Source organism: Pseudorca crassidens, chromosome 3 (assembly GCF_039906515.1).
Source record: "Pseudorca crassidens isolate mPseCra1 chromosome 3, mPseCra1.hap1, whole genome shotgun sequence".
In the NCBI taxonomy this organism is placed as follows: domain Eukaryota; kingdom Metazoa; phylum Chordata; class Mammalia; order Artiodactyla; family Delphinidae; genus Pseudorca; species Pseudorca crassidens.
In genome coordinates, this window is record NC_090298.1 from 9042353 (window position 1) to 9067216 (window position 24864).

General features: G+C 46.4%; 1 protein-coding gene and 1 long non-coding RNA gene across 3 annotated transcripts in view; one reads left to right on the forward strand and one right to left on the reverse strand.

Moving 5' to 3' along the window:
• Nucleotides 1–22195, reverse strand: CMBL (carboxymethylenebutenolidase homolog). 2 transcript variants are annotated; one of them, XM_067730369.1, is made up of 6 exons: nucleotides 21865–22195; nucleotides 9794–10027; nucleotides 7643–7750; nucleotides 4522–4664; nucleotides 1842–1933; nucleotides 1–681 (listed from the first exon to the last, which is right to left on the reverse strand). In XM_067730369.1, the coding sequence occupies exons 2-6, from the start codon at nucleotides 10006–10008 to the stop codon at nucleotides 502–504; spliced, it is 738 nt and encodes a 245-aa protein (XP_067586470.1). In that variant the 5' UTR covers nucleotides 10009–10027; nucleotides 21865–22195; the 3' UTR covers nucleotides 1–501. The 2 variants fall into 2 exon arrangements, with proteins under 2 accessions (XP_067586470.1, XP_067586469.1); XM_067730368.1 differs by having other exon boundaries at nucleotides 21967–22192.
• Nucleotides 21913–24864, forward strand: part of LOC137221129 (uncharacterized) — an 11512-nt gene continuing 8560 nt past the window's right edge. The window contains exon 1 of the long non-coding RNA XR_010941878.1: nucleotides 21913–22060. This is a non-coding gene — a long non-coding RNA (uncharacterized lncRNA). The remainder of the gene's footprint in view (nucleotides 22061–24864) is intronic.

Below are 24864 nucleotides of genomic sequence, written 5' to 3' on the forward strand. Positions count from 1 at the left end.
TATGATTAGGTCAGTCATTAAAACTTTATTTTAATCTCAAAATTTCTCATAGTGCAATATATGAACATGACAAATTCATCTGTATTAAGACAGAGATAAAAGTCCAATTAAGGTGGGCTTTACCTGAGTTTACATTTCAGGCTCTTCACGGTTTTGCCATATTATTCGTTTTAGAGGATGTGCTCAATTCAAGGCCGGAAGGCCATGCCTGATCTGTGAGCTGGTCCCTGGATAGCTCTAGTTTTTTACTAATAGTTAGCACATTACTCTACCATCCAAATTCTTCAGGTCCTGACCTGTTGTTAAAATTTTTCTTTATGCACATGTTAAAGATTAAAGTATTTCATACATTAACTTTTCCTACTGAATTTGTGTTTCAGATGAATTTCAGGATTCCTTGATTCATCTTCTGTAAAGTGAAAATGAAATCAAATGATCTAAGCATTTCAAAGCAAATTTCTGGATGCGAGCTATTTTGAGAAAGTTTGCCCTTGGCCTTGGCTACACGTACTTGTTCAGCCACTCGAGCAAGCTCCTTCTCGCCTCATCGATATAGGGCTTGTCTTCAGGCGAACAATCTTCTCTCTTGCGATGCACAAACCCGTGCGTTTGCCCAGAAAACGTTTTAATTTGATATTCCACTTTGCAGTTTTCTTTCAACTTCTGAGTCAGCAGAGAGACCTGGTTGGCAAAAGAGTTCATGATGATAGGACTTTAACCCTCTAGCAATATTTTCCATTCTCCAAATCTTCCCTGAATGCTTATCAAAGAGCTTTAACATCTGTGCTTTAAATTAAGTTCCATAGCTATCATGAATTTTTCACTTTTAATTTTAAAATCGGCACAGTCCTCACCTCTGGCAAAGGAGAGAATTCAGAGCGATATAAAAATGATACATCAGGGGACTTCCCTGGTGGTGCAGTGGTTAAGACTCCGCACTCCCAATGCAGGGGGACCGGGTTCGATCCCTGGTCAGGGAACTAGATCTCACATGTGTGCTGCAATTAAAGAGCCCACGTGCCGCAACTAAGACCCGGTGCAACCAAATAAATAAAAATAAAATACTTTTTTTAAAGATACATCAATTATTTGAAATCGTATTAATATATTTATATATTATTCAATATATACTTCAGTCTATTTGCATATACCATATTCAATGTATTCAATATGTAATTCATAGATTCAGGTGTAAGTTGTTTAAAACATATCAATAAAATGTATCAGTTATGAATAACAACAGTAATTTCTAAACAACTGCTTTTGAACCACAGTTTCCATCTGCCTTTTCCTTATCAACATACTGGATTTAACATAGCTGTGTCTTCACTACTATAGTTAAAATAGGTAACCAGCAAGGACCTACTGTATAGCACAGGGAACTATACTCCATATTTTGTAATAACCTATAAGGGAAAAGAATCTGAAAAAATATATACATATACATATATATATGTATATATATATTTTTTTATGTATAACCGAATCACTGTGGCGTACACCTGAAACTAACATGACATGGTAAATCAACTATACTTCAATAAAAAATTTTTTTAATTAAAAAAAACAAACAGAGCTGTGTCTTTAAGGACAGAGATCTTATGATAACTCATGGGTTCCACGCGGAAGGGGCACGGGCAGGGAAGTAACCAGCCATCCAGCCATGGCAGGAGCACTTAAGGGGTTACAGACCCCCTCAAAGTCCCCGATAAAACACACCTTTAAAACTTTAATGTTGAAACGTATTTGGAGCAACAAATGAATCCTTCGGGATGTTTTCCCCAAAATGTCAAGTCCTGCTATTAAACACAGAGACGAGAAGAGTTAAGATGCCAACTTACCTGCTCTAGAGGAATCACAGCATCGTTTTCAGCAAAAATGAACAACGTGGGGTTCTTTAATTTGTACACGTCTTCGGAGTCTTTGATGATGCCTGGAGAGTGGGGGCGGGACAGGGACACAGGGTATGACTCCCGTACATGTGCCACAGAAAACGATGTGAGGTAGATTTTTCAAAGGAAAACATATGCTTTGGGGGTTTTGTGTCTCTTCTTTTTAGCAATTCCACAAAAGTGGCCTGTTCTATAAAACTGGGCTCAAAGAGGTTACTGAGTCTGAGCTCCCTTCTCTCTACCTCACTCACCAGGAATCAGGCCATTAAATGATGGCTGTAGACCTGGCCGGCTGCTTGGCAGGTAAAGATACGCAGCAGCCTGAAAAATGCTCCCTCTTGGGACGTGTCTTCATTTACCAGGAGGTGATAACTTTCTAATCTGGACCATCTGACCACCGCTGTTCTGGAAGTTTCTCACAGTTTACTCAAGCCCCAAGGTTCTGACGTCAGGGTTTGATGGGGTATTTGTGCTCAGAGGAGACCATGTGTGTGAAGTCCCTGGGCACGGCAGCAGGTCCCAGCAGGTCATTCATAATAATTAGTTTTCATCCTTCTAAAGTGCCTTCAGAATTTTAGAAATCATTTAGTCAAAAGCATGTTGGACTTTGGGGATTCAGACAACTTTGAGTGTGCCCACTCCTATAGGAAAATAAGTAAAAGTTTCAAACTCCACTGTCATTCTGAGCTGAGAGGAGTTCTAAAGAAAAGATTATTCTGGGCTTCCCTGGTGGTGCAGTGGTTGGGAGTCCACCTGCCAATGCACGGGACACGGGTTCGCTCCCTGGTCCGGGAAGATCCCACATGCTGCGGAGCAGCTAAGCCCGTGCGCCACAGCTACTGAGCCTGTGCTCTAGAGCCCACAAGCCACAACTACTGAGCCCACATGCCACAACTACTGAGCCCACATGCCACAACTACTGAGCCCACGCACGACAACTACTGAAGCCAGTGGGCCTAGAGCCCGTGCTGCACAGCAAGAGAAGCCACCGCAAAGAGAAGCCCGCGCACCGCAAGGAAGAGTAGCCCCCGCTCGCTGCAACTAGAGAAAGCCCGCGCTCAGCAACGAAGACGCAACGCAGCCAAAACTAAATAAATAAAATAAATAAATTTATTTAAAAAAAGAAAAGATTATTCCGGCACTTGTCAAAGACGGTAAGGAAGATCTTATTCGAGGAGACCACGGCAACAAGGGTTTGCAGTGAGGGAGGGACACCAGACTCAACCCCAAATGCGAGGACAAGTGGGATTTTCCACCACGAAGCAGGATGGGGGCCGGTGGATGGAAAATGACTAAGGAATCATCCGGCTACGGGGATTCTGGCCAGACAGTATTTGACAAAGCCTTTGCTGAAGGCAGGCCAGGTGACAAGGCATGGGGAGGGGGGGAACAGGAGGAATTTGATCACATATCAAGGATGGGGAGTTCTCGCTAAACTGACCCAGTGGGCCAAGGAGAGAGCCTAAGGTCGGGACCTCCTCAGAAAGAGGACTCACAGCGGAGCCTGACTCAAGGGTGGTCATGGAGAATCCCAGTCAGTACGGAGGAAAAAAAATTGTTTTCCATTTCCTGTTGTCAGTACAGCAAAGCCAAGTAAGCCGGAGAGCCTCCCCTTAGCTGTAACTCCTCTCTAGAATACAGGGAGCCACGGGCAAGAGGGCCACGCTTTCCGCCCTATTCTGTGAAGGCCACGTTAGGTGGCTGCACAGCGCTTTGAGGCCCCTGGGCTCCAAGTCCCGCCCGGCTCCGCAGTCGCGCGCTGCGCAGAGGCGGCCACGAGGGGGCGCCGGCGAGCAGTCCACTCCGGAGCGCCTTGTGCTAATTCACACAAAGGCGCCGCGAGGGCTGCCAGCCCCATTGTGCACAGCGGCAACCGGCAGCTTGCTGCTGCCTTTGAGTAAGTAAACAGGTAAAGGGCTTTTTTTTAATGCTAAAAGTAAGTGAAAATACCGCAGTGAGGAACCATTAAGCCAAATAAGAATCATTAGTATAACCGTTGGATATACTATCATGAAAGAAAGCCAAGGTCGGATGTTTCCATATCCTCACTTAGTAACCATTTCTATACACAGATATAATGTTCTTATGTCATTGGTGTGATACATTTGGTTTGTTTGCATGAAATGTTTATGTTGCTATTTACATTTTAGAGTCGGTTTTCCCTTTCCCTGTTTTCATATATATACACATATATGCATGTGTATATATATAGTGTGTGTGTGTGTGTGTGTGTGTGTGTGTGCAGGACTGCATGCATGCGTGAGTAGTTGAGAATTAGTCACATCTTGGAAAAATCTTTTCACAGCTATTGCTCATAAAAATATTGCTTGATATTAACCATTATCACAGAAAGAAAGTTATCCCCTTCATCCTAGGTTAAGAAATTGAGACCTCGGATTAGGGGATTTCCCCAAAGGCACACTGTCAGGACCCAGGTTCCCTGGTTAGATATTACATACTTCCGCCTCTACCTTCAGATTTTTAAAACCAATTCCTTAAGATAGGCCATCTCTGCTCCACTGGGGTTTGTGTTACACCAGGGCCCTCAGTTTGGGAAGAGGCTCGTGGCATTTGTCACTCAACCCCTCCTCCAGTTTTCATTGTGTAAAAATGCACAAGGCAGGTTTACCGTAGATGGACACCCCTGCCCTGAATTCTGGGTATTTCATCATCATGTGATGGACAGCAACTCCACCCCAGCAGAATCCCACGACGCCAATTTTCTTGGCATGACAACGTTGTTTCAGATACTTCAAGACCGCGTCAACTTCTCTAGAATGAAAGAAAAGTTATTCAAGGGGAATTCCCTGGTGGTCCAGTGGTTAGGACTCCACACTTTCACTGCCGGAGCCCGGGTTCAATCCCAGGTGGGGGAGCTGAGACCCAGCAAGCTTCTGGCACAGCCAAAAAAAACAAACGAGGTATTTTGTGGCCCCTTGAAAGTACACTGGGCAGCAAGCACTAGTGGTAACAGGGCTTTCTCAGCAGCTGTTCCTTGAGGTTCTGAGATCCCTACTTTCAGAGCTCTGTCCTCACCACCTCCTGCCTGGGTGACGAGTAACAAGTGACATCTCTCCCCAGCAAGTCTCCCTGCCAAGCCCAGCCTCTTCCAACCACCTGACAGGGTGGCACAAATCAGACCATCTTGAGCAACAGCCTTCCACAGCCTCAGGAGAGATCAAGGCCCAAGGCCACAGCGTGGCTCTAGGGCTTGATCCCAAGATCCGGCCCCAGGGAGCTCCTTCATCTCCTCTCTCTCAGCAGGGTGCAGCCTCAGTCAGGAGGCAGCTCCCCAGCTCTGTCTGACTCAGCACATTCCATCTCCCTGCCCGACACCCTAACTCTGCATCGCCTGTTTCCTCCCATGCCCAAAGAGCACGGCAGTATTTCGAAAGCCACGAGGAAGAGGCAAGCCCGAGGGGACGGGGAACAGTGGCTCTGGCCTTGCAAATGGTTCGTTTGCAAATTGGTTGTCTGGAACTCATACAGCTTCTGCAACTAGAAGCACGATGCCAAAATAGAGGTAGTGCTGCAAGCCCGGCCCGGAAAGTTCTGCTGGATCTGATAAGGAAGAAACGCTGTCTGTTTGCAATTAAGAAAAAAAAAAAAAAAAGGAGAAAGCAATTCTATTGCACGTTCTTTTTCTTTTAATCGTAAGATATCTTTGAACACATTTAAACATATGTATCATACCATTCTGTGTGCAAGTAGTTATTTTCATAATGTTAGAAGAGCTGTAATTAAGTAATTCTGCAAAATAAAATGGAATAAGGAATAGTTTTTGTCATTTTGTTTTTCAGTTTTTCTCGAATGCTTTGATCTTAAGAATAACTGCCTTAACTGGAGGGGACAAGAAGGAAGAGGGCATTTCTATAAACGTTCTTTCACTGACTCAAGTGAACCTATCTTCCTTTTGTTGCCGAGTATATTCCCCACTTTCCTGGGAACACCAGAGCTTAGCTTTGGATGAAACTCCCTTCCCCATGCTCGGTCCATATACTTTGGGAGGGTCAGTTCCAGGAGGGGAGTATGTGGCTCTGGCCTGGCCAATCGCAGCATAGCAATCTCTAGCCACAACGATTGGTTCAAGGATGGACTTGTGACCCAGTCATAACCATCAAGACAAAACGAGAATTTTGCTGGTTTGCTGGGAAAGGAGCCCATGGGAGGCTGGGGCTGCTGCAGCCATCTTGCCACCCAGAGGCAAATGCTGCCTGACAATGGGGCCGGCATCAGACAAGGGTGCTGAGGGATGTTGGGAGGTCGAATCCTGGGGATACCTTCTGAGCTATAGACCAACCTCTGCTTGAAGCCAGAAATTACCTCTTTTCAGTACTATAAGCCAATAAATTCCATGACTCCTTAAGCAGTAACCATTCAAGATGGGTTTTCTTTCAAACAAAAGATATTTGACTAGACACAAGGACTTTAGTCTAATTTCCAAGTTAGTGTCTCCATTTTATGTCTCATTTTGATTTAAAATGTGTGGCTCTCCTTATCCCCTGTGGAGAGGTACCTCTGGGTGCTCTAATGCCCTCCAGAAAGGATCACCCTGATTTGCGCTCACAGATAGAAGGCAGCCCCACAAGGCTTTTCCTCAAAATGTCCTAACTATTCCCCTCCACGCAAAGCTGAATTTCATATTCACATCACAGGTTCTCGGGGTCTCTTGTGTTTCTACTTGTATTTTACTCGTAACTTCTTGCTTCATTTTGTTTTTCCTGGGCTTGCAGTCTGAGTCCCTGGGAGGGAGGCCTGGAAATGGATAAAGGTGTGGGAAGTTGGGTCCCCAGTGATCTCAGAGTCCACCCTGGGGAAGGCAAGGGAGGAAGCAGGGCAGAGAGAGAAGCTGGGCTGTGCTGTGATGTGATATGGGAGAGGACAGCATTCAGGAGGATGCCTGGTCACGGTGAGTCGGGGGCTAGGGCTGGGGGACCCTTTGCCCTGGGCTCAGGTCTTCCTGTTCAGGAGGAGCTTGGCACTAGAGAACATCCCTGCCTCTTTCCCCACTCCATCCTTATTCCTCCAGACCAAGAAGAGGGGATCTGAGTGGCAGCTGAGCCCTCTGGTCCTTGCTTCTGGACTGACTGGAGCCAATTTAATAAAAGGCTGCAATCCTGGGGGATCCCCCCCTTTTCTTTCCACAGTTCCCTGGACCCTGGCAAGACCACAGTCCTGGTCTGGTGGGTCTGGTCTAAAGACCCAGTTTCCCCGAGGCAGGGGGTGGGAGGGTGGCGGTTTTGGGGGGGAGGGGATGGCGCTTGGGGCCTCAGTTTCCAATCAGCGGAGTAGAAGTGGGGCTGACGTGTTCTCTGATCTCTCTTCTCTGCCTGTTGTTTCAACTGGTTCTGCAACCAGAGGGGAAGGAGGGAGTGTTGATCTACGGACCCCTATAGCCCAACTGTCAAGGAAAATGGGACCCCCAGGTACTTCAAGGAAGCTCTCTCAGCATCAGTGCCACGAAGCATTTCCCAGAGAGGAAAGCAAGTGAACTTACTGGCCAGCAGGGTACTTGTTGGTTTCTAACCAACCCTCCGCTGCAAAGACTGTGCTAAACGAAATCGGTTTCCTTTACGCCTCAGGAAGGACTCTGCGAGCTGTGGCCTCTGAGGTCGTACACGGCGGGAGGGCGGGCAGGTGGGTGGGTGACCGAGGAAGCCAGACCCTCCTCTCCCTCCTGCCTTTTCCCCCCGGGGCCCTGGGGCGCCACCAAGACAGCCACGCTGGCTGGTAACGTACTTGGGACTTACTTATCGATCCTTCTGGCATCTCTTGTCTTCAACCACTCCGGGAAGGTGGACCAGTCCCCTGAGGGGTGCCATGGCTCCTGTCCTACAAAGAAGTCTGGAACAATGGTTCTGTAAAATAGGGACATGCATCCTGCTTAGTTTCAGAACTGTTGGGACTCCATATTTGCTTCTGTTCATTAAGAACTTGTCACGTTGGCGGTTCTGGACCACAGGAGAAGAAAGGTAGTGGTCACAAGGGCCAGCTGTGATCGCAGCAAAGAGGCCAACTGGCTCCAGGCCAGAGCATCTCAGATTTCACAACCGAAGGTGCAGGGCCTCTGGCAGCGGGCTGAGAGCCCAGCCCGTCTGAAATGCCGAGGCCTCGGTCGTGCACACTCCCCGCTAGCTGTGACGCCCAGGACAAGGGTTCCCAGGCGGCGAGGGCCTGGGCGGGCGGACACAGGCTCCCCTCCTGCCCCTGAGGAGTCGCACCTCTCAGCTGGCCTTTCGCATTAGCCTCAGGCCAGAGGGCACACCTGGTGAGCGGCCCAGTCACCATGACCATGCAATTTCCCAACCTCCGCGCAGGATGCCAACAGGGCACAATGTCCTGCCCCGAAGGTTTGGTCTCATGCAGGCTCTAAAAGGGGCCGCGGAGCAGACACGCCAGCTTGCGGAGTCCAGGTCAACCTTCCTTCCGCACCAACCCCGGGGTGGGGCAACGCGGCCCCCGCCAGAGAGCCGGTTCCGGAAGTAAAGGTCACGGCCATGGATGGAGGAACACAACCTCTCCTGCAGGGGTGGGAGGAGCACTGAAATCTGGGTCAGAAGAATCTAAGTTCAGGTCCCTGTACTGCCCCGTTCTGCCCTGAAACCTTAACAAGTCACTTAATGACTTTTAGCCTCTTTTTCTTGATCTAACAGAGCTGTGCACCCTCAGAGGATTATTCTGAAGGCAAAATACTTAGATAAGGGTGACAGGCTTTGTAAGTCACAGGCATCTTTACTCATTTTTATGTTCCGTCTCCAGCTAATGGACCCACCCAAGACAATGGAAGCCACCGTCCCATCCAATCTCCTCGATGCAGCGGGTGACCTGGGGCAACTGAGACCTCCGCCTTCATGCCCCGGTTTCCTAACCATCAAAATGGGAACAGTGACAGCCCCGCCTTGTCCGGGTTGTTGGAAGGATGACGGGCAATTACCCAGGGAACGCCCTAGGGCCCCGGTCTGGCGGAGCCAGAAAGCAATCAGGGCTGGCTATTGTTTTCATTACTGGTATTGCCCTTGGAAAGTTAAGTTGCCTCATCCACAAGAAGAAACGTGAGGGCATGAAAAAGGGAAAAATCAAGTGGACGTCCTCTTTCCAGTCAACAGGAAATTGCATCACACGGCAGTGGGGGTGCTTCCTTTCAATGGGTTTCTCTTTGTAGGAAAACGAGATGGGTGCACGCTTTGGTTTTCAGCTCCTCTTTTTAAGAAATAAGAAAACAAAGGGAATTGGGGTGCACCACACTCGGGGCTCGCTGAGTGAAGCTGGGCTGGCAGGGATGGCCCCTTCTCTCTCTCGTCCGTGCTTTACTGAAGCTGCTACCAACAGCACAGCGGTGCGGGGCAAGCAGGTGACAGCAGTCACCAAAGGTGGCCATGGTCACACAATGTGACAGAGACAGCCTTTGGGAGCTGAGGTCTCACTCTGCCAGTTCTGGAAGCCAGTCTAACTCACATCAGGCCATGACAGTTCGTGTTCAGACCAGGATAACTACGTGTGCCCTGTGCGTGAAAGCTGACCCCAGGCGGAGATGCTTCAAGGGCCAAGTAATGGATCCATTTCAGAGCTGGCGAGTTCTGCCCTAGGTGTCCTGTACCGGTGTCTGCGCAGGGCCTCACATCGGGAAATAACTCTCCCAGCGTCCAACAAGTCTACAGGGCTAGCCATCCTAGGAGGACCTGAAGCCCAGACATTGGGTTGGGAGCAGTTGGCTTCCACTGGACACTGGCTGTCGTATGTGACAGTCTCCATTTACCTGCACCCCAGTGAGATAAGAAAATACATAATGTACATCAGAATATACTCAGGGTTTTTTGGTTTCATTTCCTTTGAAGGGAACAAAATACAGAAATTTACATGAATTTAAGCAAACAAAAAAAAAAGGAGAATTTTATACGTACGTGTATCCATTTCCTGCAATCATGTCGGCCATATACCTGGTATTGGGCAATTGCCAGCCGAATATATCTTGAATGACAATCACAGCTTTGCCAGCGTCCACGGGGGATGCGGTGAGATAAGCCTTGATGTGCTCAACTTGAACTTCACGCCCCAACCCTCCGTACTCTATTCTATGGCCAATGTCACATGGACAAGGGTGAGCTTCGTTAGCCATTGGAGATGTTTAAGTCAGGCTACAGAGAGACACATGCATTACACTGAGTGGGGCACATCCCAAGATTATAAACAATGAGAAAACTAAAATCAAGAGTACAGGAAAAAATTAATTTAAACTATACTTACAGTGTATTCATGCAAGAAATCAATGATACTGGTTCTGGGTGATAAGATTAAGCTAAGAAGAATCCACTCCCAGGCTTCCCCGGTGGCGCAGTGGTTGAGAGTCCGCCTGCTGATGCAGGGGACGCGGGTTCGTGCCCCGGTCCGGGAGGATCCCACATGCCGCGGAGCGGCTGGGCCCGTGAGCCATGGCCGCTGAGCCTGCGCGTCCGGAGCCTGTACTCCGCAACGGGAGAGGCCACGACGGTGAGAGGCCCGCGTACCGCAAAAAAAAAATAATAAAAAAAAAGAATCCATTCCCATTATAAACAGTAGAAATAGCAGAGTGAGTGAAACTAACAAATAAAAGTTAAAATGGTGGAGCTCAGAGGGAAAAGAAAGCAACCCCCCTCCCCGGGTGAGAGAGGAAACTGGAGGTCAGGGTCAGGGTGGCAGGAGCAGATGTGAAGGAGCCAGGGTGCTGGGGACAGGGCCAGACCCAGAGACAGGCCCTCACCTAACCAGTGCTTAGGACTCTGTGTCCAGTGAGGCCTTGGGACCCCTTGAGACAGGGATTTGTAACTGAGACTTTCCCACACAAGGTCTGAGCCCTCAAAGGTTCATATTTAGCAGACAAAATTCAAAACAAACAACAAAAGAAAAAAGAAAAACTCTGCCAACCAAGCCTAGGAATATGGTAAGGAAGCCCAGGAAAGGAAAAAAGAAACCATAAAAAATAAAATAATAAAATAAAACTGGAAAATAAATGAATGTAAAGTCTTCAGCAACAACAACACAAAAACCAATCCCCCCAATTTGCACCATCCTTTTGAAGTAGGAATACCTAGGCTGAGAAACTGATGGAACAGTGGACCCTGGGCAGGGAAATCCCTGGGCGCCTGGCAGAAACAAATGCAAGACTTTCACAATCCAGGCCGAAAAATGCTTCCCACTGAAGAGGTGCTTACTACAAATAGCTTCACAGGAGGAAGTGCTCCAAATAAACACTCGTCAGGAAGACTGATGGTGGGAACGGGGGTAGAAATGAGGAAGAGACCCAAACACACTTGACCAAACAAACAGCAGGAAAGGAGAAGAAAAAGAACAGTACACCTATCAACCATAAAGCAAAAAATAATGTGGGCTGAAATAAATCCAAACAAATGTAAATATATTAAATTCACTGTTTGAGACAGATTCTCTAATTAAATTTTTGTTTTTAATTCAAAGAGGTTTCCTTGGAAAGGAAAAACTAGGAAGCCTGAACCCAAAGATAGAGATCTCTTCATTAGCAATTAGAGAATATACAGTCTTTTCAAGCGGATGTGAACAGCTACCAAACTGCCCACATATTAACCCACAAGTCAACAAAAATTTTATATAAAACGTGTTATATTAGCACAATGAAGAAATGATAATAAACATCCAAAAGGTTTAGAACCGAATTACAATGAAAACACTGTAGCGAAAAGTTGAAGCAATACACTGGTCCTTAGAGAAATACTGATGCCCTAGATTGCAGTCAGAGAGAAAAACACTTTCCCCTACCCTCTTAGGTTCAGCACCGGAGGGCCTGCGAATTTAACCGACAAAAGTCAGATCAACAGGAGAAAAAGCATACACGTTATTAATATTTTTAATTTTTAGCACACAGTGGTTTTGCAGAAAAGAAGTGAAAACCCAAGAAGCAGTTAGACACATGGTTTATACAGCATTTTAACAAAGGGTGATAAATTGTGGAGGCATGACTGGGAAATATATGGGGAATCTGGTGATGAGAGTTGCTCCCCTCATGGGGGAGAGGGAATTTATGCCCTAATTTTAGGCAGAAAGGGGGAGGGAGAAAAACTCTTTTGGCATCTGCTGTTTCCTAATTGCCTTCAGCTCAAAATAATCAATGCGCCGAAGTACCACATTTGAGGAGCGCATCCTTTGATCCTCTTCAGTTGCGTGTATTAGACAAAAGGGAAGAATGGAGATAAGTTAAGCATTCAATTCAAGAAGTGAGGGGAAAAATTAGAATAAACCCAAAAGGAGAAAATAATGAGATGAACATAAACAATGGAGAAACAGAAAGTGATTAAAATCTGATTTTCGAAGTTATAAAATAGGTATATCCCCAGCAAACCCGATCAATAAAAAGGAAAGAATGATAAAGAACACATAACAACAACAACAACAGCATAACGATATGTGGAATGAAAAAGGTGACGTAAGTACGGATTTTTCCCTTTAAAAAAATCACCAAAAAATTAGTATGAACAACTTTACGCTAATAAATTTAGAAACAGGAAAAACTGACAAACATGCAGAATGAGAGGAAAAAATTCCTAACTTCAAAAATAAAAAAGAAAAAAAAAGGTGATGAGACAGCTCGAGATTAAAAGAGATTAAAGAGAAATGAAATCAAATGCACCATGTGAATCTTGACTACATCCTCGTTCCAAGTTAAGAACCGCTACAAGAGACACTTGGGGAACAAGTGAGGAAGCGAATATGGATGATAGTGGATATTACGAATTAATATTAATTTTCTACGGTGTGGTAATAGAAGTTATGTACGAGAACGTTGTTATTTTTTAACTATGTGTGCTCAAGTTGGGGATGAAGTATCAGCATCTGCAATTTACCCTCAAATCATTATAAAACACACATGCACAGACATACATACAGAAACATAAAGCAATTATGGCACATTGCAAACAACTGTTGAATCTAGGGGATCACAAGTGTTCATTTTCTTCCGGTTTTTGAGGAACAACAAGGAACAGTGTAGTTGGAACAGAAATATCAGGGAGAGAGCGTGGTGGGAAACACTGCTTTGCCCAGAATCCTCCAGCAGCTTCCATCTCACACCGAAAAAGCCAAATTCTTGCCACGAGAACGGTAATGGTGAAAAGAGTGAGAAAGGTCAGGGTCTGGATAGATTTTTCAGGTGCAGCCAATTGGTTCTGCTGACAGATGGCACGCGTAGGATATTTAACAGAAAGGAGTCCGTGGTGACTAGGTCTTTTGCTTGAGCAACTGGAAAAGGATGGAATGTCTAAGTGAAAGGCGAGAGTGCCGAAAGAGCAGGTTTGAGGAGACCAGGACTTCAGGCTGTGGCATAAGCAGTTCGAAATGTCTATGAGACATTCACATTCCTGTCCAGCGGCCAGCTGGATAACAACGCCCAAGTTCAGGGCAGGGGTCCAAGCTGAGGATATGCATTTCAGAGTGATCGGCATACGCAGTGGAACCTCATTATCTGCAGATTCTGTATTCATGAATTTGCCTGCTTGCTAAATTATTTCGTAACTCCAAAATCAGTTCTTGCCGGGCTTTTGCATCACCCACAAATCTGTGTAGAGCCACAAAAAATCTGAGTCACTGAGATGCACGTTCCCAGTCAAGGTCGAGCAAGGCTGTGCTCTGTCTTCCTGTATCGGCTCTCACGCTGTAAACAAGTGTCCTTCTCATGGTCTATTTAGTGCCACACGTTTGGTAATTTTGTGCTTTTTGTTGGTGATTTCATGGGCAGCGCTAAAGTGCCGTCTAGTGATCGAAGTGCAAGAAGGCTGTGATGTGCCTTAAATACGTGTTAGACAAGCTTTGTTCAGGTGTGAGTCACACTGCTGTTGGCCATGAGTCAATGTTAATGAATCAGCAATATGTAGTAAATATATATTGTGTTTCTTCATACAGAAACACAAACAAAACAAGGTCAAATATTGATGAGTTGATGGAAACGTGACCAGAGGCTCGTAGGAACCGACGACATTTCCCTGTGGTCCACTAGCAGCTAGTTGAGCATTCACAGCAACTTTACCGAACATACCTTCTGTGAATAATGAGAATCAGCTGAACACAGTATTTACAACCTTGAGAGTGAATCACATCATTCAGGAAATAACAATAAAGAAGAATGCAGAAGACGGAGCCCTGGGGTCCTTCAGTACTTAAGACTTCCTTTGGGGAGGTAAAAAGGGACTAGTGACTGTGTCTGAGAAGGACGGGCCAGTGAGAGAGGAGGAAACCCCAGGTGTGGTGTCCAGGAGCCAAGCCAAGGAAGGGCTTCAAGAACAGGAGAGTGGGGCTTCCCTGGTGGCACAGTGGTTGAGAGTCCGCCTGCCGATGCAGGGTACACGGGAGAGGCCACGACACTGAGAGGCCCGCGTAGAGCAAAAAAAAAAAAAAAAAAAGAACGGGAGAGTGTAAGCATAACGGAATCACTTTGCTGTACACCCGACACTAACACAACATTGTAAATCCACTATACTTAAAAATGAAAAAACGTGTATGCACCAAAAATAATTAATTTTTATAAAAAAGAAAGAAAGAAAGGGAGGGTGTAGACCATGCAACATTCTGCAGGAAGACCCGAGGGTGCAGACAGGGTTGCCCACCAGGCTCTGCACGGTGGAAGTCAGGCTGAGGGCGTCCAGAACAGGTTTGCAGGAGCGGGGAGGGCGGGACTGCCGGGGGCTGAGACAGAAGAGAGACAGGGAGACAGGAAATACAGAAAGCTCTCTCTAGACTGTCACCAGTCCTAAAAAAGAGAGTGAGCAAAAGATGGAGGGAAGATGTGGAAACAAGTCTTTTTTTTTCTTTTTCTTCATGGAAGAAATGTCAGCATATTGGCTTGTGGATGAGAATGTACCACGGAGAGGGAACCAGTGGTCTCTGGAGAGAGGGGTGAGGCCAGCACAGCAGAGGAGGCACTGGGCAGGTCCTCCCACAGCCCTGGGAGAGAAGGCAGAGGGTGAGGACACAGACACAGGTGGGTGGGTGCTGCCAGGAGGGAGGTTGTGGATGTTCCCACCTGCCTCTGTTTGCTCAGAGAACTAAGAAGCAGAGTCAACAGATCAGGGTAGAAGGAGGAGATTGGAGGGGAGAATAGAAGTGGAAAATGAGGGCCCGGAACATAGGCAGGGTCAGCGAGGCCGTGTCCCCCAGCCAGGTCCAGCTGCAGGGTGCAGGCAGGGAGAGGCCGGCAGAACAGACGGGGCTCTGCCGGGTCATGACAGGGGCAGGAAGGCTCTGTGACTCCTCAGGAGGTGGGATGGACACCAAGCAACCCAGGTGAGAAAACAAAGCCCTGTGAGTCACTGCCTACCACACACAGAGATCCTGTCAGCCTCCTTCAAACGTGCGAATCCCATTATGGGGGCCCTGCACGCATGACCTCATCTAAACCTAACTGCCTCCCAAAGGCCCCGCCTCCCAGTACCATCTTCAACATGTAAATTTGGGGGACACAATTCAGTCCATAGCAGTAGCTAACTGTAAAAAACACTTATAAGAAAATGGGGGAAAATTGAACTGACTGGATATTTGATGATATTGAGAATCATTTTAATGGGGGGGGAAGGGAAGGAGGAATAGTGTTATAACAGTGATGGGTTTTTTTTAACGAGTCCTTATCTTTTATAGCTACGTGCTGATGTGTGTACTGGGACTTTCCCAGTAGGCTGTGGAGATTGTGGGAGAGTGTCTAAGTACTGACAGTACTGGAATTGGGTGGTTCAGGAGCGTCCATTGTACTAGTCTCTCAACTTTCTTTTTCTTTTTAAATTTATTTATTTAATTTATTTATTTTTGGCTGTGTTGGGTCTTCATGGCTGCACGCAGGCCTTCTCCAGTTGCGGCAAGCAGGGGCTACTCTTCGTTGCGGTGCACGACTTCTTACTGTGGTGGCTTCTCTTGCTGTGGAGCATGGGCTCTAGGCGCACGGGCTTCAGTAGTTGCAGCACGCAGGCTCAGTAGTTGTGGCTCCCGGGCTTAGCTGCTCCGCGGCATGTGGGATCTTCCCGGATCAGGGCTTGAACCCGTGTCCCCTGTGTTGGCAGGTGGATTCTCAACAACTGTGCCACCAGGGAAGCCCCTCTCGACTTCCATACACGCTTGAGATTTCCCACAACAAAAAGCTTTCAAACTTTTATTAAATTTTAAACACTGTAAGATAAAAGTCTCCGTAAAAAAGTGAGAAAACAAGATACAGACTAAAAGAAGAAATTATTTTCAAAGCAGAGGCCATAGTATCCAGATAAAATATATGAAGAATTCTTAGAAATTAACAAAACAAAGACAGCCCCAATAGAAAATGCTCCAAAGATATGAGGCAATTTACAAAAGGATACACCTGAATGGCCTGTAAACATGTGAAGAGATACTCAACCTCACTGGTATTTAAGGAAATTATAACAAGAACAAGACACCATTTTACCTCTTGCAGATTGGCAATAAGTCTATTAACACCAAGAGATGGTGCCCAAGCAGGGAAACGGAAGGGAGTGTAAACTGATACACACTCTGGGAAGCAGTTCAGCAAAGGCAATGAGGAACACACCCTGCAACCCAGAAATCCCCCCACTGGTGTATTCCCTAGAGAATTTCACACTCGTGTGTGTGTGTGTGTGTGTGTGTGTGTGTGTATGTGTGTACACACAGACACATGCAGTGGGTATGCAAGGCTGTTCTTGCCACCAAAATGTGGCAACAATTGCAAGCAATATAACGACCATCAGGAGAATGAGATACGTTGCCATTTATTCATTGTCGTGGGTTGAACTGCGTCCCCCAAAAAAGATACTGTTCAAGTCCTAACCCACAGAACCTGTGAATGTGACCTTATTTGGAAATAGGGACTTTGCAGAGGAATCAGGTTAAGACAAGGCCATCCTGGTGAAGGTAGGTGCTAATCTAATTAATGGCTGGTGTCCTTAGAAGAAGAGAGAGAAATCTGGATACAGACACAGACACACATGGAGAGACAGCCTTGGAAGACACAGGCAGAGTTTGGAGGGGGTGCGTCTACAAACCAAGGAACACCACGAATTGCCAGCAGCCACCAGAAGCCGGGAGACAGACAAGGAAAAACTCTCCTCTACAGGTTTCAGGAAGAGCACGGCCCTGCCAACATCTGCATTTCGGATTTCTGGCCTCCAGACAGTGAGAGAATAAATTTCTGCTGTCTTAAGTCACCCAGTTTGCGGTAATGTGTTACAGCTAATACACTCCTAAAAAGAACATTACATAGCAGTTCAATGAGCAAATTCCATAGATATTTATCAATACAGTAAATCTCAAAAACAATGCTATATAGAGAGACAATGAAAGAAATGAGATTGAGTTATCTGTAGTGAGGTGGATGGACCTAGAGTCTGTCATGCAGAGTGAAGTAAGTCGGAAAGAGAAAAACAAATACCGTATGCTAACACGTATATATGGAATCTAAAAAAAAAAAAAAAAAAAAGTGGTTCTGAAGAACCTAGGAGCAGGACAGGAATAAAGACACAGACATAGAGAATGGACTTGAGGACACAGGGAGGGGGAAGGGTAAGCTGGGACAAAGTGAGAGAGTTGCATGGACATATATACACCACCAAACGTAAAATAGATAGCTAGTGGGAAGCAGCCGCATAGCACAGGGAGATCAGCTCGGTGCTTTGTGACTATCTAGAGGGGTGGGATAGGAAGGGTGGGATAGGGAGGGTGGGAGGGAGACACAAGAGGGAGGAGGTATGGGGATATAAGTATATGTATAGCTGATTCACTTTGTTATACAGCAGAAACTAACACAACAATGTAAAGCAATTATACTCCAATAAAGATGTTAAAAAAAAGAGAGAGACAATGGTTTTTTGATGCTAAGTTAATACTAAAACCCCTGAATAATACATATTTTTAAATTAATTAATTTTATTTATTTTTGGCTGTGTTGGGTCTTTGTTGCTGCGTGCCAGTTTTCTCTAGCTGCGGCGAGCAGGGGCTGCTCTTCGTTGCAGTGCACGGGCTTCTCATTGCGGTGGCTTCTCTTGTTGCAGAGCACGGGCTCTAGGCGCACGGGCTTCAGTAGTTGTGGCACGCAGCCTCGGTAGTTGTGGCTCACAGGCTCAGCAGTTGTGGCTCACAGACTCTAGAGCACAGGCTCAGTAGTTGTAGCGCACGGGCTTAGTTGCTCCGCGGCATGTGGGATCTTCCTGGACCAGGGCTCGAACCCGTGTCCCCTGCATTGGCAGGCAGATTCTTAACCACTGCGCCACCAGGGAAGCCCAGGACAAAATGTTAATATCTTTTTTTTTAAATAAATCTGTGTCATGTGACTATAGGTGGCTATTACATTATATCCTGTACTTTCCAGAATGTTCTAAATGCTCATAACTAGAAATGACTAAATTTTAAGGAAAGAGAAATTAAGAGCTAGTCATTTGACCAAAGAAAACTTTGACGGTATTTTTCATAGTTTTGTTTCCATAAACTACATTATGGAACTATTATAAGAGAAGTCAGAACAATCCAGTATCAATAGCAGTAAACTTTAGGTCCCACTGCACATTACTTGTTGAGAACTTATTCCTCAGGCTGATTTCTTACCTGGCTGTCCTATGAGGATGCGAGACCACAGAAAATAAGCAGCCTTGAATCTGAATCTTTTTACTTACCTTCGATTGCTATCCACTTTCCAAAAGGAATGTTTACAGCTAAGACAGCCACTCTCTGAACTGATCCTGAAAGGCCTTTCTCCCACAGAAAGGGGTGCTGGCTGGGAAGGCCTGGATGTGCCACACATGAAGGCTGGACTCCTGCCAGACACTTCACGGGGCACAGCAGCCAAGCCCAGCCAGTGTGTCCCGGGCCAAGGCCACAGTGGGCAGGGTAGACAGTCTCTCTGTGGGCAAGAGCCTTGGGAAACACACCCTTGACACTCTACTGATTGTACTATACGTAAACCTTCTGTATATATATTTCAAGATTTGGGCTCTTTTCCCTCCCAAATGACACATTTGTTAAAACACAATTTTCAGAAAAAAAGTAAAACTCAACTCCTATACAGTTACCAAAATGAATTCACATTAAGGATTGTACTTTACTCATATGATAGGAGGAAATAAGGCAGATGTTACCACTGGTCCTAAGGAAAAAAGAAAGGGCACTAATTTATATGGAGTAGAGGGATGTTGAGATGAATTGTAAATGGAGACAAAACCAATTTTTCCACAGTAGGGGAGGAAGCCAATTAATTCTCCACCAGACAGGACAGAATTTACAAACCTATCAGTTACCCCCAACTTCCACAGAGCTGCAAAACAGCTCAAATACAATGAACAGGGCTAGAATCAGACAGCCCGGAAGGGTGGGCTATAGTAGATGGGTACTTTTCCATTGAAACACAGAGTTTCTTCTATGACATTATAAGGTCACAGTGAGGGATAAGGTTTCCTCCTGTAAGGGGATGGGACTGTAGGTCTGACATGTATGGTGGGGTCCTCATAAAATGTACCAAGAAGCGCTTTTCTGTATCATGTCAGGTGGACTTGGCAACACACTCCAGCCACCCTGAGATCAGATCTGTGGTTTCCACCAGTAACGCCTCCAGAAGTCAGAGCTCTCTTTATGACACGAGGGATGGCCAGGACATGCTCCAGCAGGGGAGACCCTGATGGGCACATTCTCTGTCAGTGCCACCCAGGATGCAGCACTAAAGTACATGTTTCCCCCATAACACCCCTGCAAGATCCCACATAATTGTGAATGACTACGAGACCCATCCCCTACAGACTGACTTTTCTGGCCCCTTGACAAAGATTCTCTCCTTGACCGAACTCTAGTCAGGATCCTCTGAACTCTCTTCTCAACTAGGCCCTGGCTTTTGGGCTTTGTCCAGTTTTAGTAAGAATCCTGCTAAGTCGGTTTAGCAGAATCCCCCAGCCACCTATCTGATTCTCTCCCTCATCCTCCATCATCCCCCAGGTGATGTCCGATCACCCTGGCTCGTCTTCTGCAAGAATCCTGTTAGGTCAGCTTAGCTGGAATCCCTTTATTTCCATCCACTGACCCCCTACTCTGCCCCTTGGCTAGAAACTCCCACTTTTCCTTATATTCAGAGTTGAGCCCAATGTCTCTCTCCTACTGCAAGATCCCCCTGGAGTGGTCCCTAACCCCTATCACGATGGTCCTGAATAAGGTCTGCCTTACCGTTTTTTAACAAGTGTCACGAATGAATGATATTTTCTTTGACACCCTCCAGTCCTCCTTCACACAGCAAATGCCTCCACAAAATTGTAAGTCAAAACCTACGGGGATCACTGGTGCGTGTTTGACCTGCAAATTCCAAGGGGCTGCTGTGTCCTCCCCCCTTTCCTAAAATGTACCATCCGGAGGCATTCTTTTACTCCAAACAAATTTGTGCTTCTTGACTTCTTTTTCTGAACCAGTTATAAGATCTGCCTGGTTCCCTCTTTAATGAATAAAATAGAATCTTTAACACAGTTCGTTTTTCTATCTGTATTAGTCATGATTTTGCCTTTTGCTGAAACTTATCTTTTAACTGTATAATTGAACATTCCCCTTTTCTCACTGGAGGGCAGAAGGCGAGAAATGGGTGGTCAAGTATGGTTGAGCTAGTGTGGTTTCCTGCTTTCATACCCCCCAGGATTTAAATAACTCAGAAGTCACACTTCCCAAAGCAATGAAGATCTCCAAAAGAAATAGGGAAGAAGATTTTGATAAGTGAAGGGGATTGGTGTTGATGGGAATGCAACAAGCAAAGAAGTCTAGGAATAAAATGCTGGCAGCCTCAGAGATTTAGAAATGGAAACACCTGAAAGGGCATCGAAAACAACTACAGAACCTCTAAGGTGGCTGCAGGGGAAGGCTGGGGGTTTCCTTTACGGGGTAAACACTGTAACTTGCATGGCAATTGATCTTCCATCTTGCAGCAGGGAAGGCAGGGCCCTCCTTATCCTTAGATGGTTCTGTGAACATCAACTCCTCCAATTATTTTTATTTTTCAGTAATCACGGTTGTGTTTTCCAAAGGGTACACAGTCTTGACAGCATTAATTAGAAAACTAGATGGGATGAAGCTAGATTGGCCTGTGAACTGCCAATCAAGTGGCTGCCTCTGGCCTTTTCTTGGACTGTTGTGAGGCCTGGATGGCATTCCCCCAGATACCCACAGGGCTCAGTTCTGACCACCTTACTTTAAATGGGCTTTGAAAACAACAGGTGGCATGTCCATCAGCAAGTAGCCCTAAATCGCAGTGCCCAGCGTCAGCAAGGCCTGGGACAGGCCACTGCTTCACCTCCTGACCCACATGGCCGAGTGGGAACGGTACAGTCTCTCCTGGCAACACGGACCTAGTATACAGGACGCTACACGCCTAGACCAGACCCTCCTCTCTTTTTTTTTTTTTTTTTTTTGCGGTACGCGGGCCTCTCACTGTTGTGGCCTCTCCCGTTGCGGAGCACAGGCTCCGGACGCACAGGCTCAGCGGCCATGGCTCACGGGCCCAACCGCTCCCAGGCATGTGGGATCTTCCCGGACCGGGGCACGAACCCGCGTCCCCTGCATCGGCAGGCGGACTCTCAACCACTGCGCCACCAGGGAAGCCCAAGACCCTACTCTCTTAACACCCATCCTTAATAAAGGCTGCAAAATGTGGAGAATGAGCTGGACGCAGATACGCTCATTTTTCCCCCATACTTTTATATCAGTAGTAAGAACTATACGACCAAAATGTTCAACTGTAGGAAAACGGTTACAAAGAGTATTTAATGGCACGGAGGAAAGGATCAAGACATAGTGTTAAATAAAAAAAAAAGGAATACAAGTTTATATACAGTATGATTTCAACTGTCTATTCAAAATGTATGGCTAAACAATACAGGAAAATATACCAAAGTAGGATGGCGGGGTTGCTTTTCTGCAGTGACAATGTACTGCTTTGATAAAAGCTGGTGTTGAAAATGGACTTTAATAGGTTCATTACCTGTGCACATGGCAAAGACCGCCTTTGCCTCAAGCAAACGCATGCGCAAGTTAGAGCGGAGCGGACCTGCAGCGCGATCCTGGGCTAGCGAAGCGCACGTACCTCGTCCAACTGCCTGAAGGACGCTGTCCTTACGCGCGGAGGACGCCGGACCGGAGCGGGCAACGCCGCAGCCCCGCGGGACACAGGGGAGACGGTCAGGGGCAAGCCGAGGGGGAGGCGCCTCCTTCGGGGACGGAAGTGGACGCGGTGACGGAGGGCGGTGGGATCCCGGTGGACCAGTGGCTGTCCTGGATTCCCGGCCTCCGGGGAAGGCTGGAGCCGGAGGGAGGGGCAGGGAGGGGAGGTCGGGAGGAAGAGGGAAGGAGGGGAGGAGGGAGACGGAGGGAGGGGAGGGAGAGAGAGAGGGGGGAGGAGAGGGGAAGGGAGACGACGAGGGGGGGAGGGAGACCGGGAGGAGGAAGACAGTCCGCCTATGAAATTTACATGTGCGCCTGTCTCCTGAGACCTGTGACTTCTTTACTGTAAATCAAAATTAGGCTATTTTAAACAGTAGATGACTACATATTCATACTTGACCTCCTTCCCTCCGCCGCCACTCCATATTTTGTCTGGTCACCTAACATTGTGATAACCAATTCAATTGGCTACAGAGAAGGGTTAAGAAAGAAAACCGGAAGAAATGTTGATTAGGAAAATAAGTGACAGGGGGAAAAGTAGCAGCAGCTTCTTGACGCCACAAGAATTTCACCACAAATCTCATGACCCGTGAGATAGAGCCTTACTAGTTAAGACGCTTCCAGTTGGAAAAGGTGTGAATTCTGATTGAGGGTGACTTTTTCTTAAGGGATCTTTTCTGCAGAGGGATGGCAAATCAGTAATATAAAAAGCCTCGAGGGGTAAGGTTTGTGAGACTTAATCTGATTGTTAAAGGGCAGTTTTCAGAAAAAGGTAAAATCATGATGCTCACACAGATATAAAAATGACCTGTGTTGAAAACTTTACAGTACTCATTAATTAATAAGAAAACGAGGCAGATGTTAAAACTAGTTCAGAAGAAAGTTTTTAAAAAGTGCACACATATGGAGTAAAGGAATGGTGAAAGGAAAATGCAGACAGAGGCAAACTGGCTTTTGTTCCACAGGATGGGGAACGAGGTCAATTTGCTTGTCTGTCATCTACCTACAACTTACAGAATTGTGAAACAGCGACCAGACATTGGAAGACAAGAATCAGATAGCCTGGATGGTGACCTCTAGGCAAGCATAGGTTTCCATCGAAACACAAAATTGTTTCTATTAGACTGTTTCTAAGCATCTTCCAGCATCTTGGAAGTACCAGTTACATGGAAAGACTAATGTGACTGATTACACATCATTTTTCTCTATTTGCTAAATTTAGCTCTCCAAGTATCATTCCTGACATTAATTAACACTTATTAACATGAGGGATTTCATATTCACAACTCTATGCCTTGCCAAAATTTGCCAACTCAGCGTTAAACTTATGCACGCACTTAAAAGTAATTTTTTAAAAAGTTGCCTCCAAATCAGTCTCAGTTGGCAAAGTTGTGCAGTGGATTCCAATATTACGAGACAGCGCTATATTATAAAGTACACCTCTGCTACAACATTCAAAAACGATTTATATCTACTGTTTTCCCACCTATTTTCCCAAAACTATCTCCCAGACCCCTCTCACAGTCTCCTCTTTGTCTTAACGTGCACCTTCCCCCTGAACCTGGCTGGAATCTCCGTTGTCCTGCCTCTTCCTCCCTGTGGTCTCCCCAATTTGGGGAGAGGGCCGCCCTCTCTCTTTCCATTTATGCAAATCCTTTCCAGCTTTCAGAATTCTTCTTCATGAAGCTTGCTTAAGTGCTACAGCTCTTGATTTTCCTTAACCTGCACTCCTAAAAAAAAATGATTCCTTTGGCATTTTGTACTACAAACTGGGTCACTGGATCATGTAACATCTTCTAGTTGATGAAAACCTTGCTTTCACAAGTGTAGTAACCTGAGGTTTCTCAAGGCAGGCTGTGAGTGTTCTCTGCTCGAAACACCTGAGTGCAAGGAGAGGATGCCTCCTGTGTCCATCTCCTTGCATTAAACCAAAGACGTGTCCCTTCTCCTTAGACTCGTTTTCCTTAACTATGAAATGAGGGATTAGACTAGATTTGGTTCTCAAACTTTAGCACGCATCAGAATCCCCTGGAGGGTTTATTAAACCACAGAGTGCTGGACCGCAAACAGAGCCTCTGATTCAGGAGGTCCAGGGGGAACCTCAGGAATTTGTGGGTCCAAGATTGTGGGTGATGATGCTGGTGTCCCTGGTCCAAGGACCATATACTTTGAGAATCACAGTGACTAGCAAACCCACTTTGCTGACCATCAAAACCATCTAGGGAACTTGTAAAATTCAGATGTCCTGGGCTCAGACCTACTGAACCAGAATCTTACAGGGTGGCACTGGGGAAACCGTATTTCAAAAAAACTCCCCAGGGGCTTCCCTGGTGGCTCAGTGGTTGAGAGTTCGCCTGCCGATTCAGGGGACGCGGGTTCGTGCCCCGGTCCAGGAAGATCCCACATGCCGCGGAGCGGCTGGGCCCGTGAGCCATGGCCGCTGAGCCTGCGCGTCCGGAGCCTGTGCTCTGCAATGGGAGAGGCCACAGCAGTGCATACCGCAAAAAAAAAAAAAAAAAACTCCCCAAATGACTCTTACGATGGACCAACTTTAGGACCCAATTGAACTAGATAATCTGTATGGGCCATGTCAGTGTCAACCTTCCATGATTTTATGTTATAGGTTCAGCAAGGAAAGCCTGGCTGGAGGAAGGCAGGTGCAACTCTCAGGATAAAATAAATCTTATAGGTCCATCAAACTAGAAACATACAAGAAAAGGGAATCCTGGGAAACATAGATCAGCTTAGCCCAGTGGGCACATCGACAAACCATCGCACCATGGCTGGGTACCCTTCCAGTCCTCCCCAAGGCAAAGGTGTT

Coding starts and splice junctions, on each gene's coding strand:
- CMBL (XM_067730369.1), bottom strand. CDS start 10,008: ATGGCTAACGAAGCTCACCCTTGTCCATGTGACATTGGCCATAGAATA. Junction 4,665..7,642: donor GATGCCAGAAGGATCGATAA/GTAAGTCCCAAG, acceptor CTTTCATTCTAG/AGAAGTTGACGCGGTCTTGA. Junction 1,934..4,521: donor GGCAGGGGTGTCCATCTACG/GTAAACCTGCCT, acceptor CCCACTCTCCAG/GCATCATCAAAGACTCCGAA.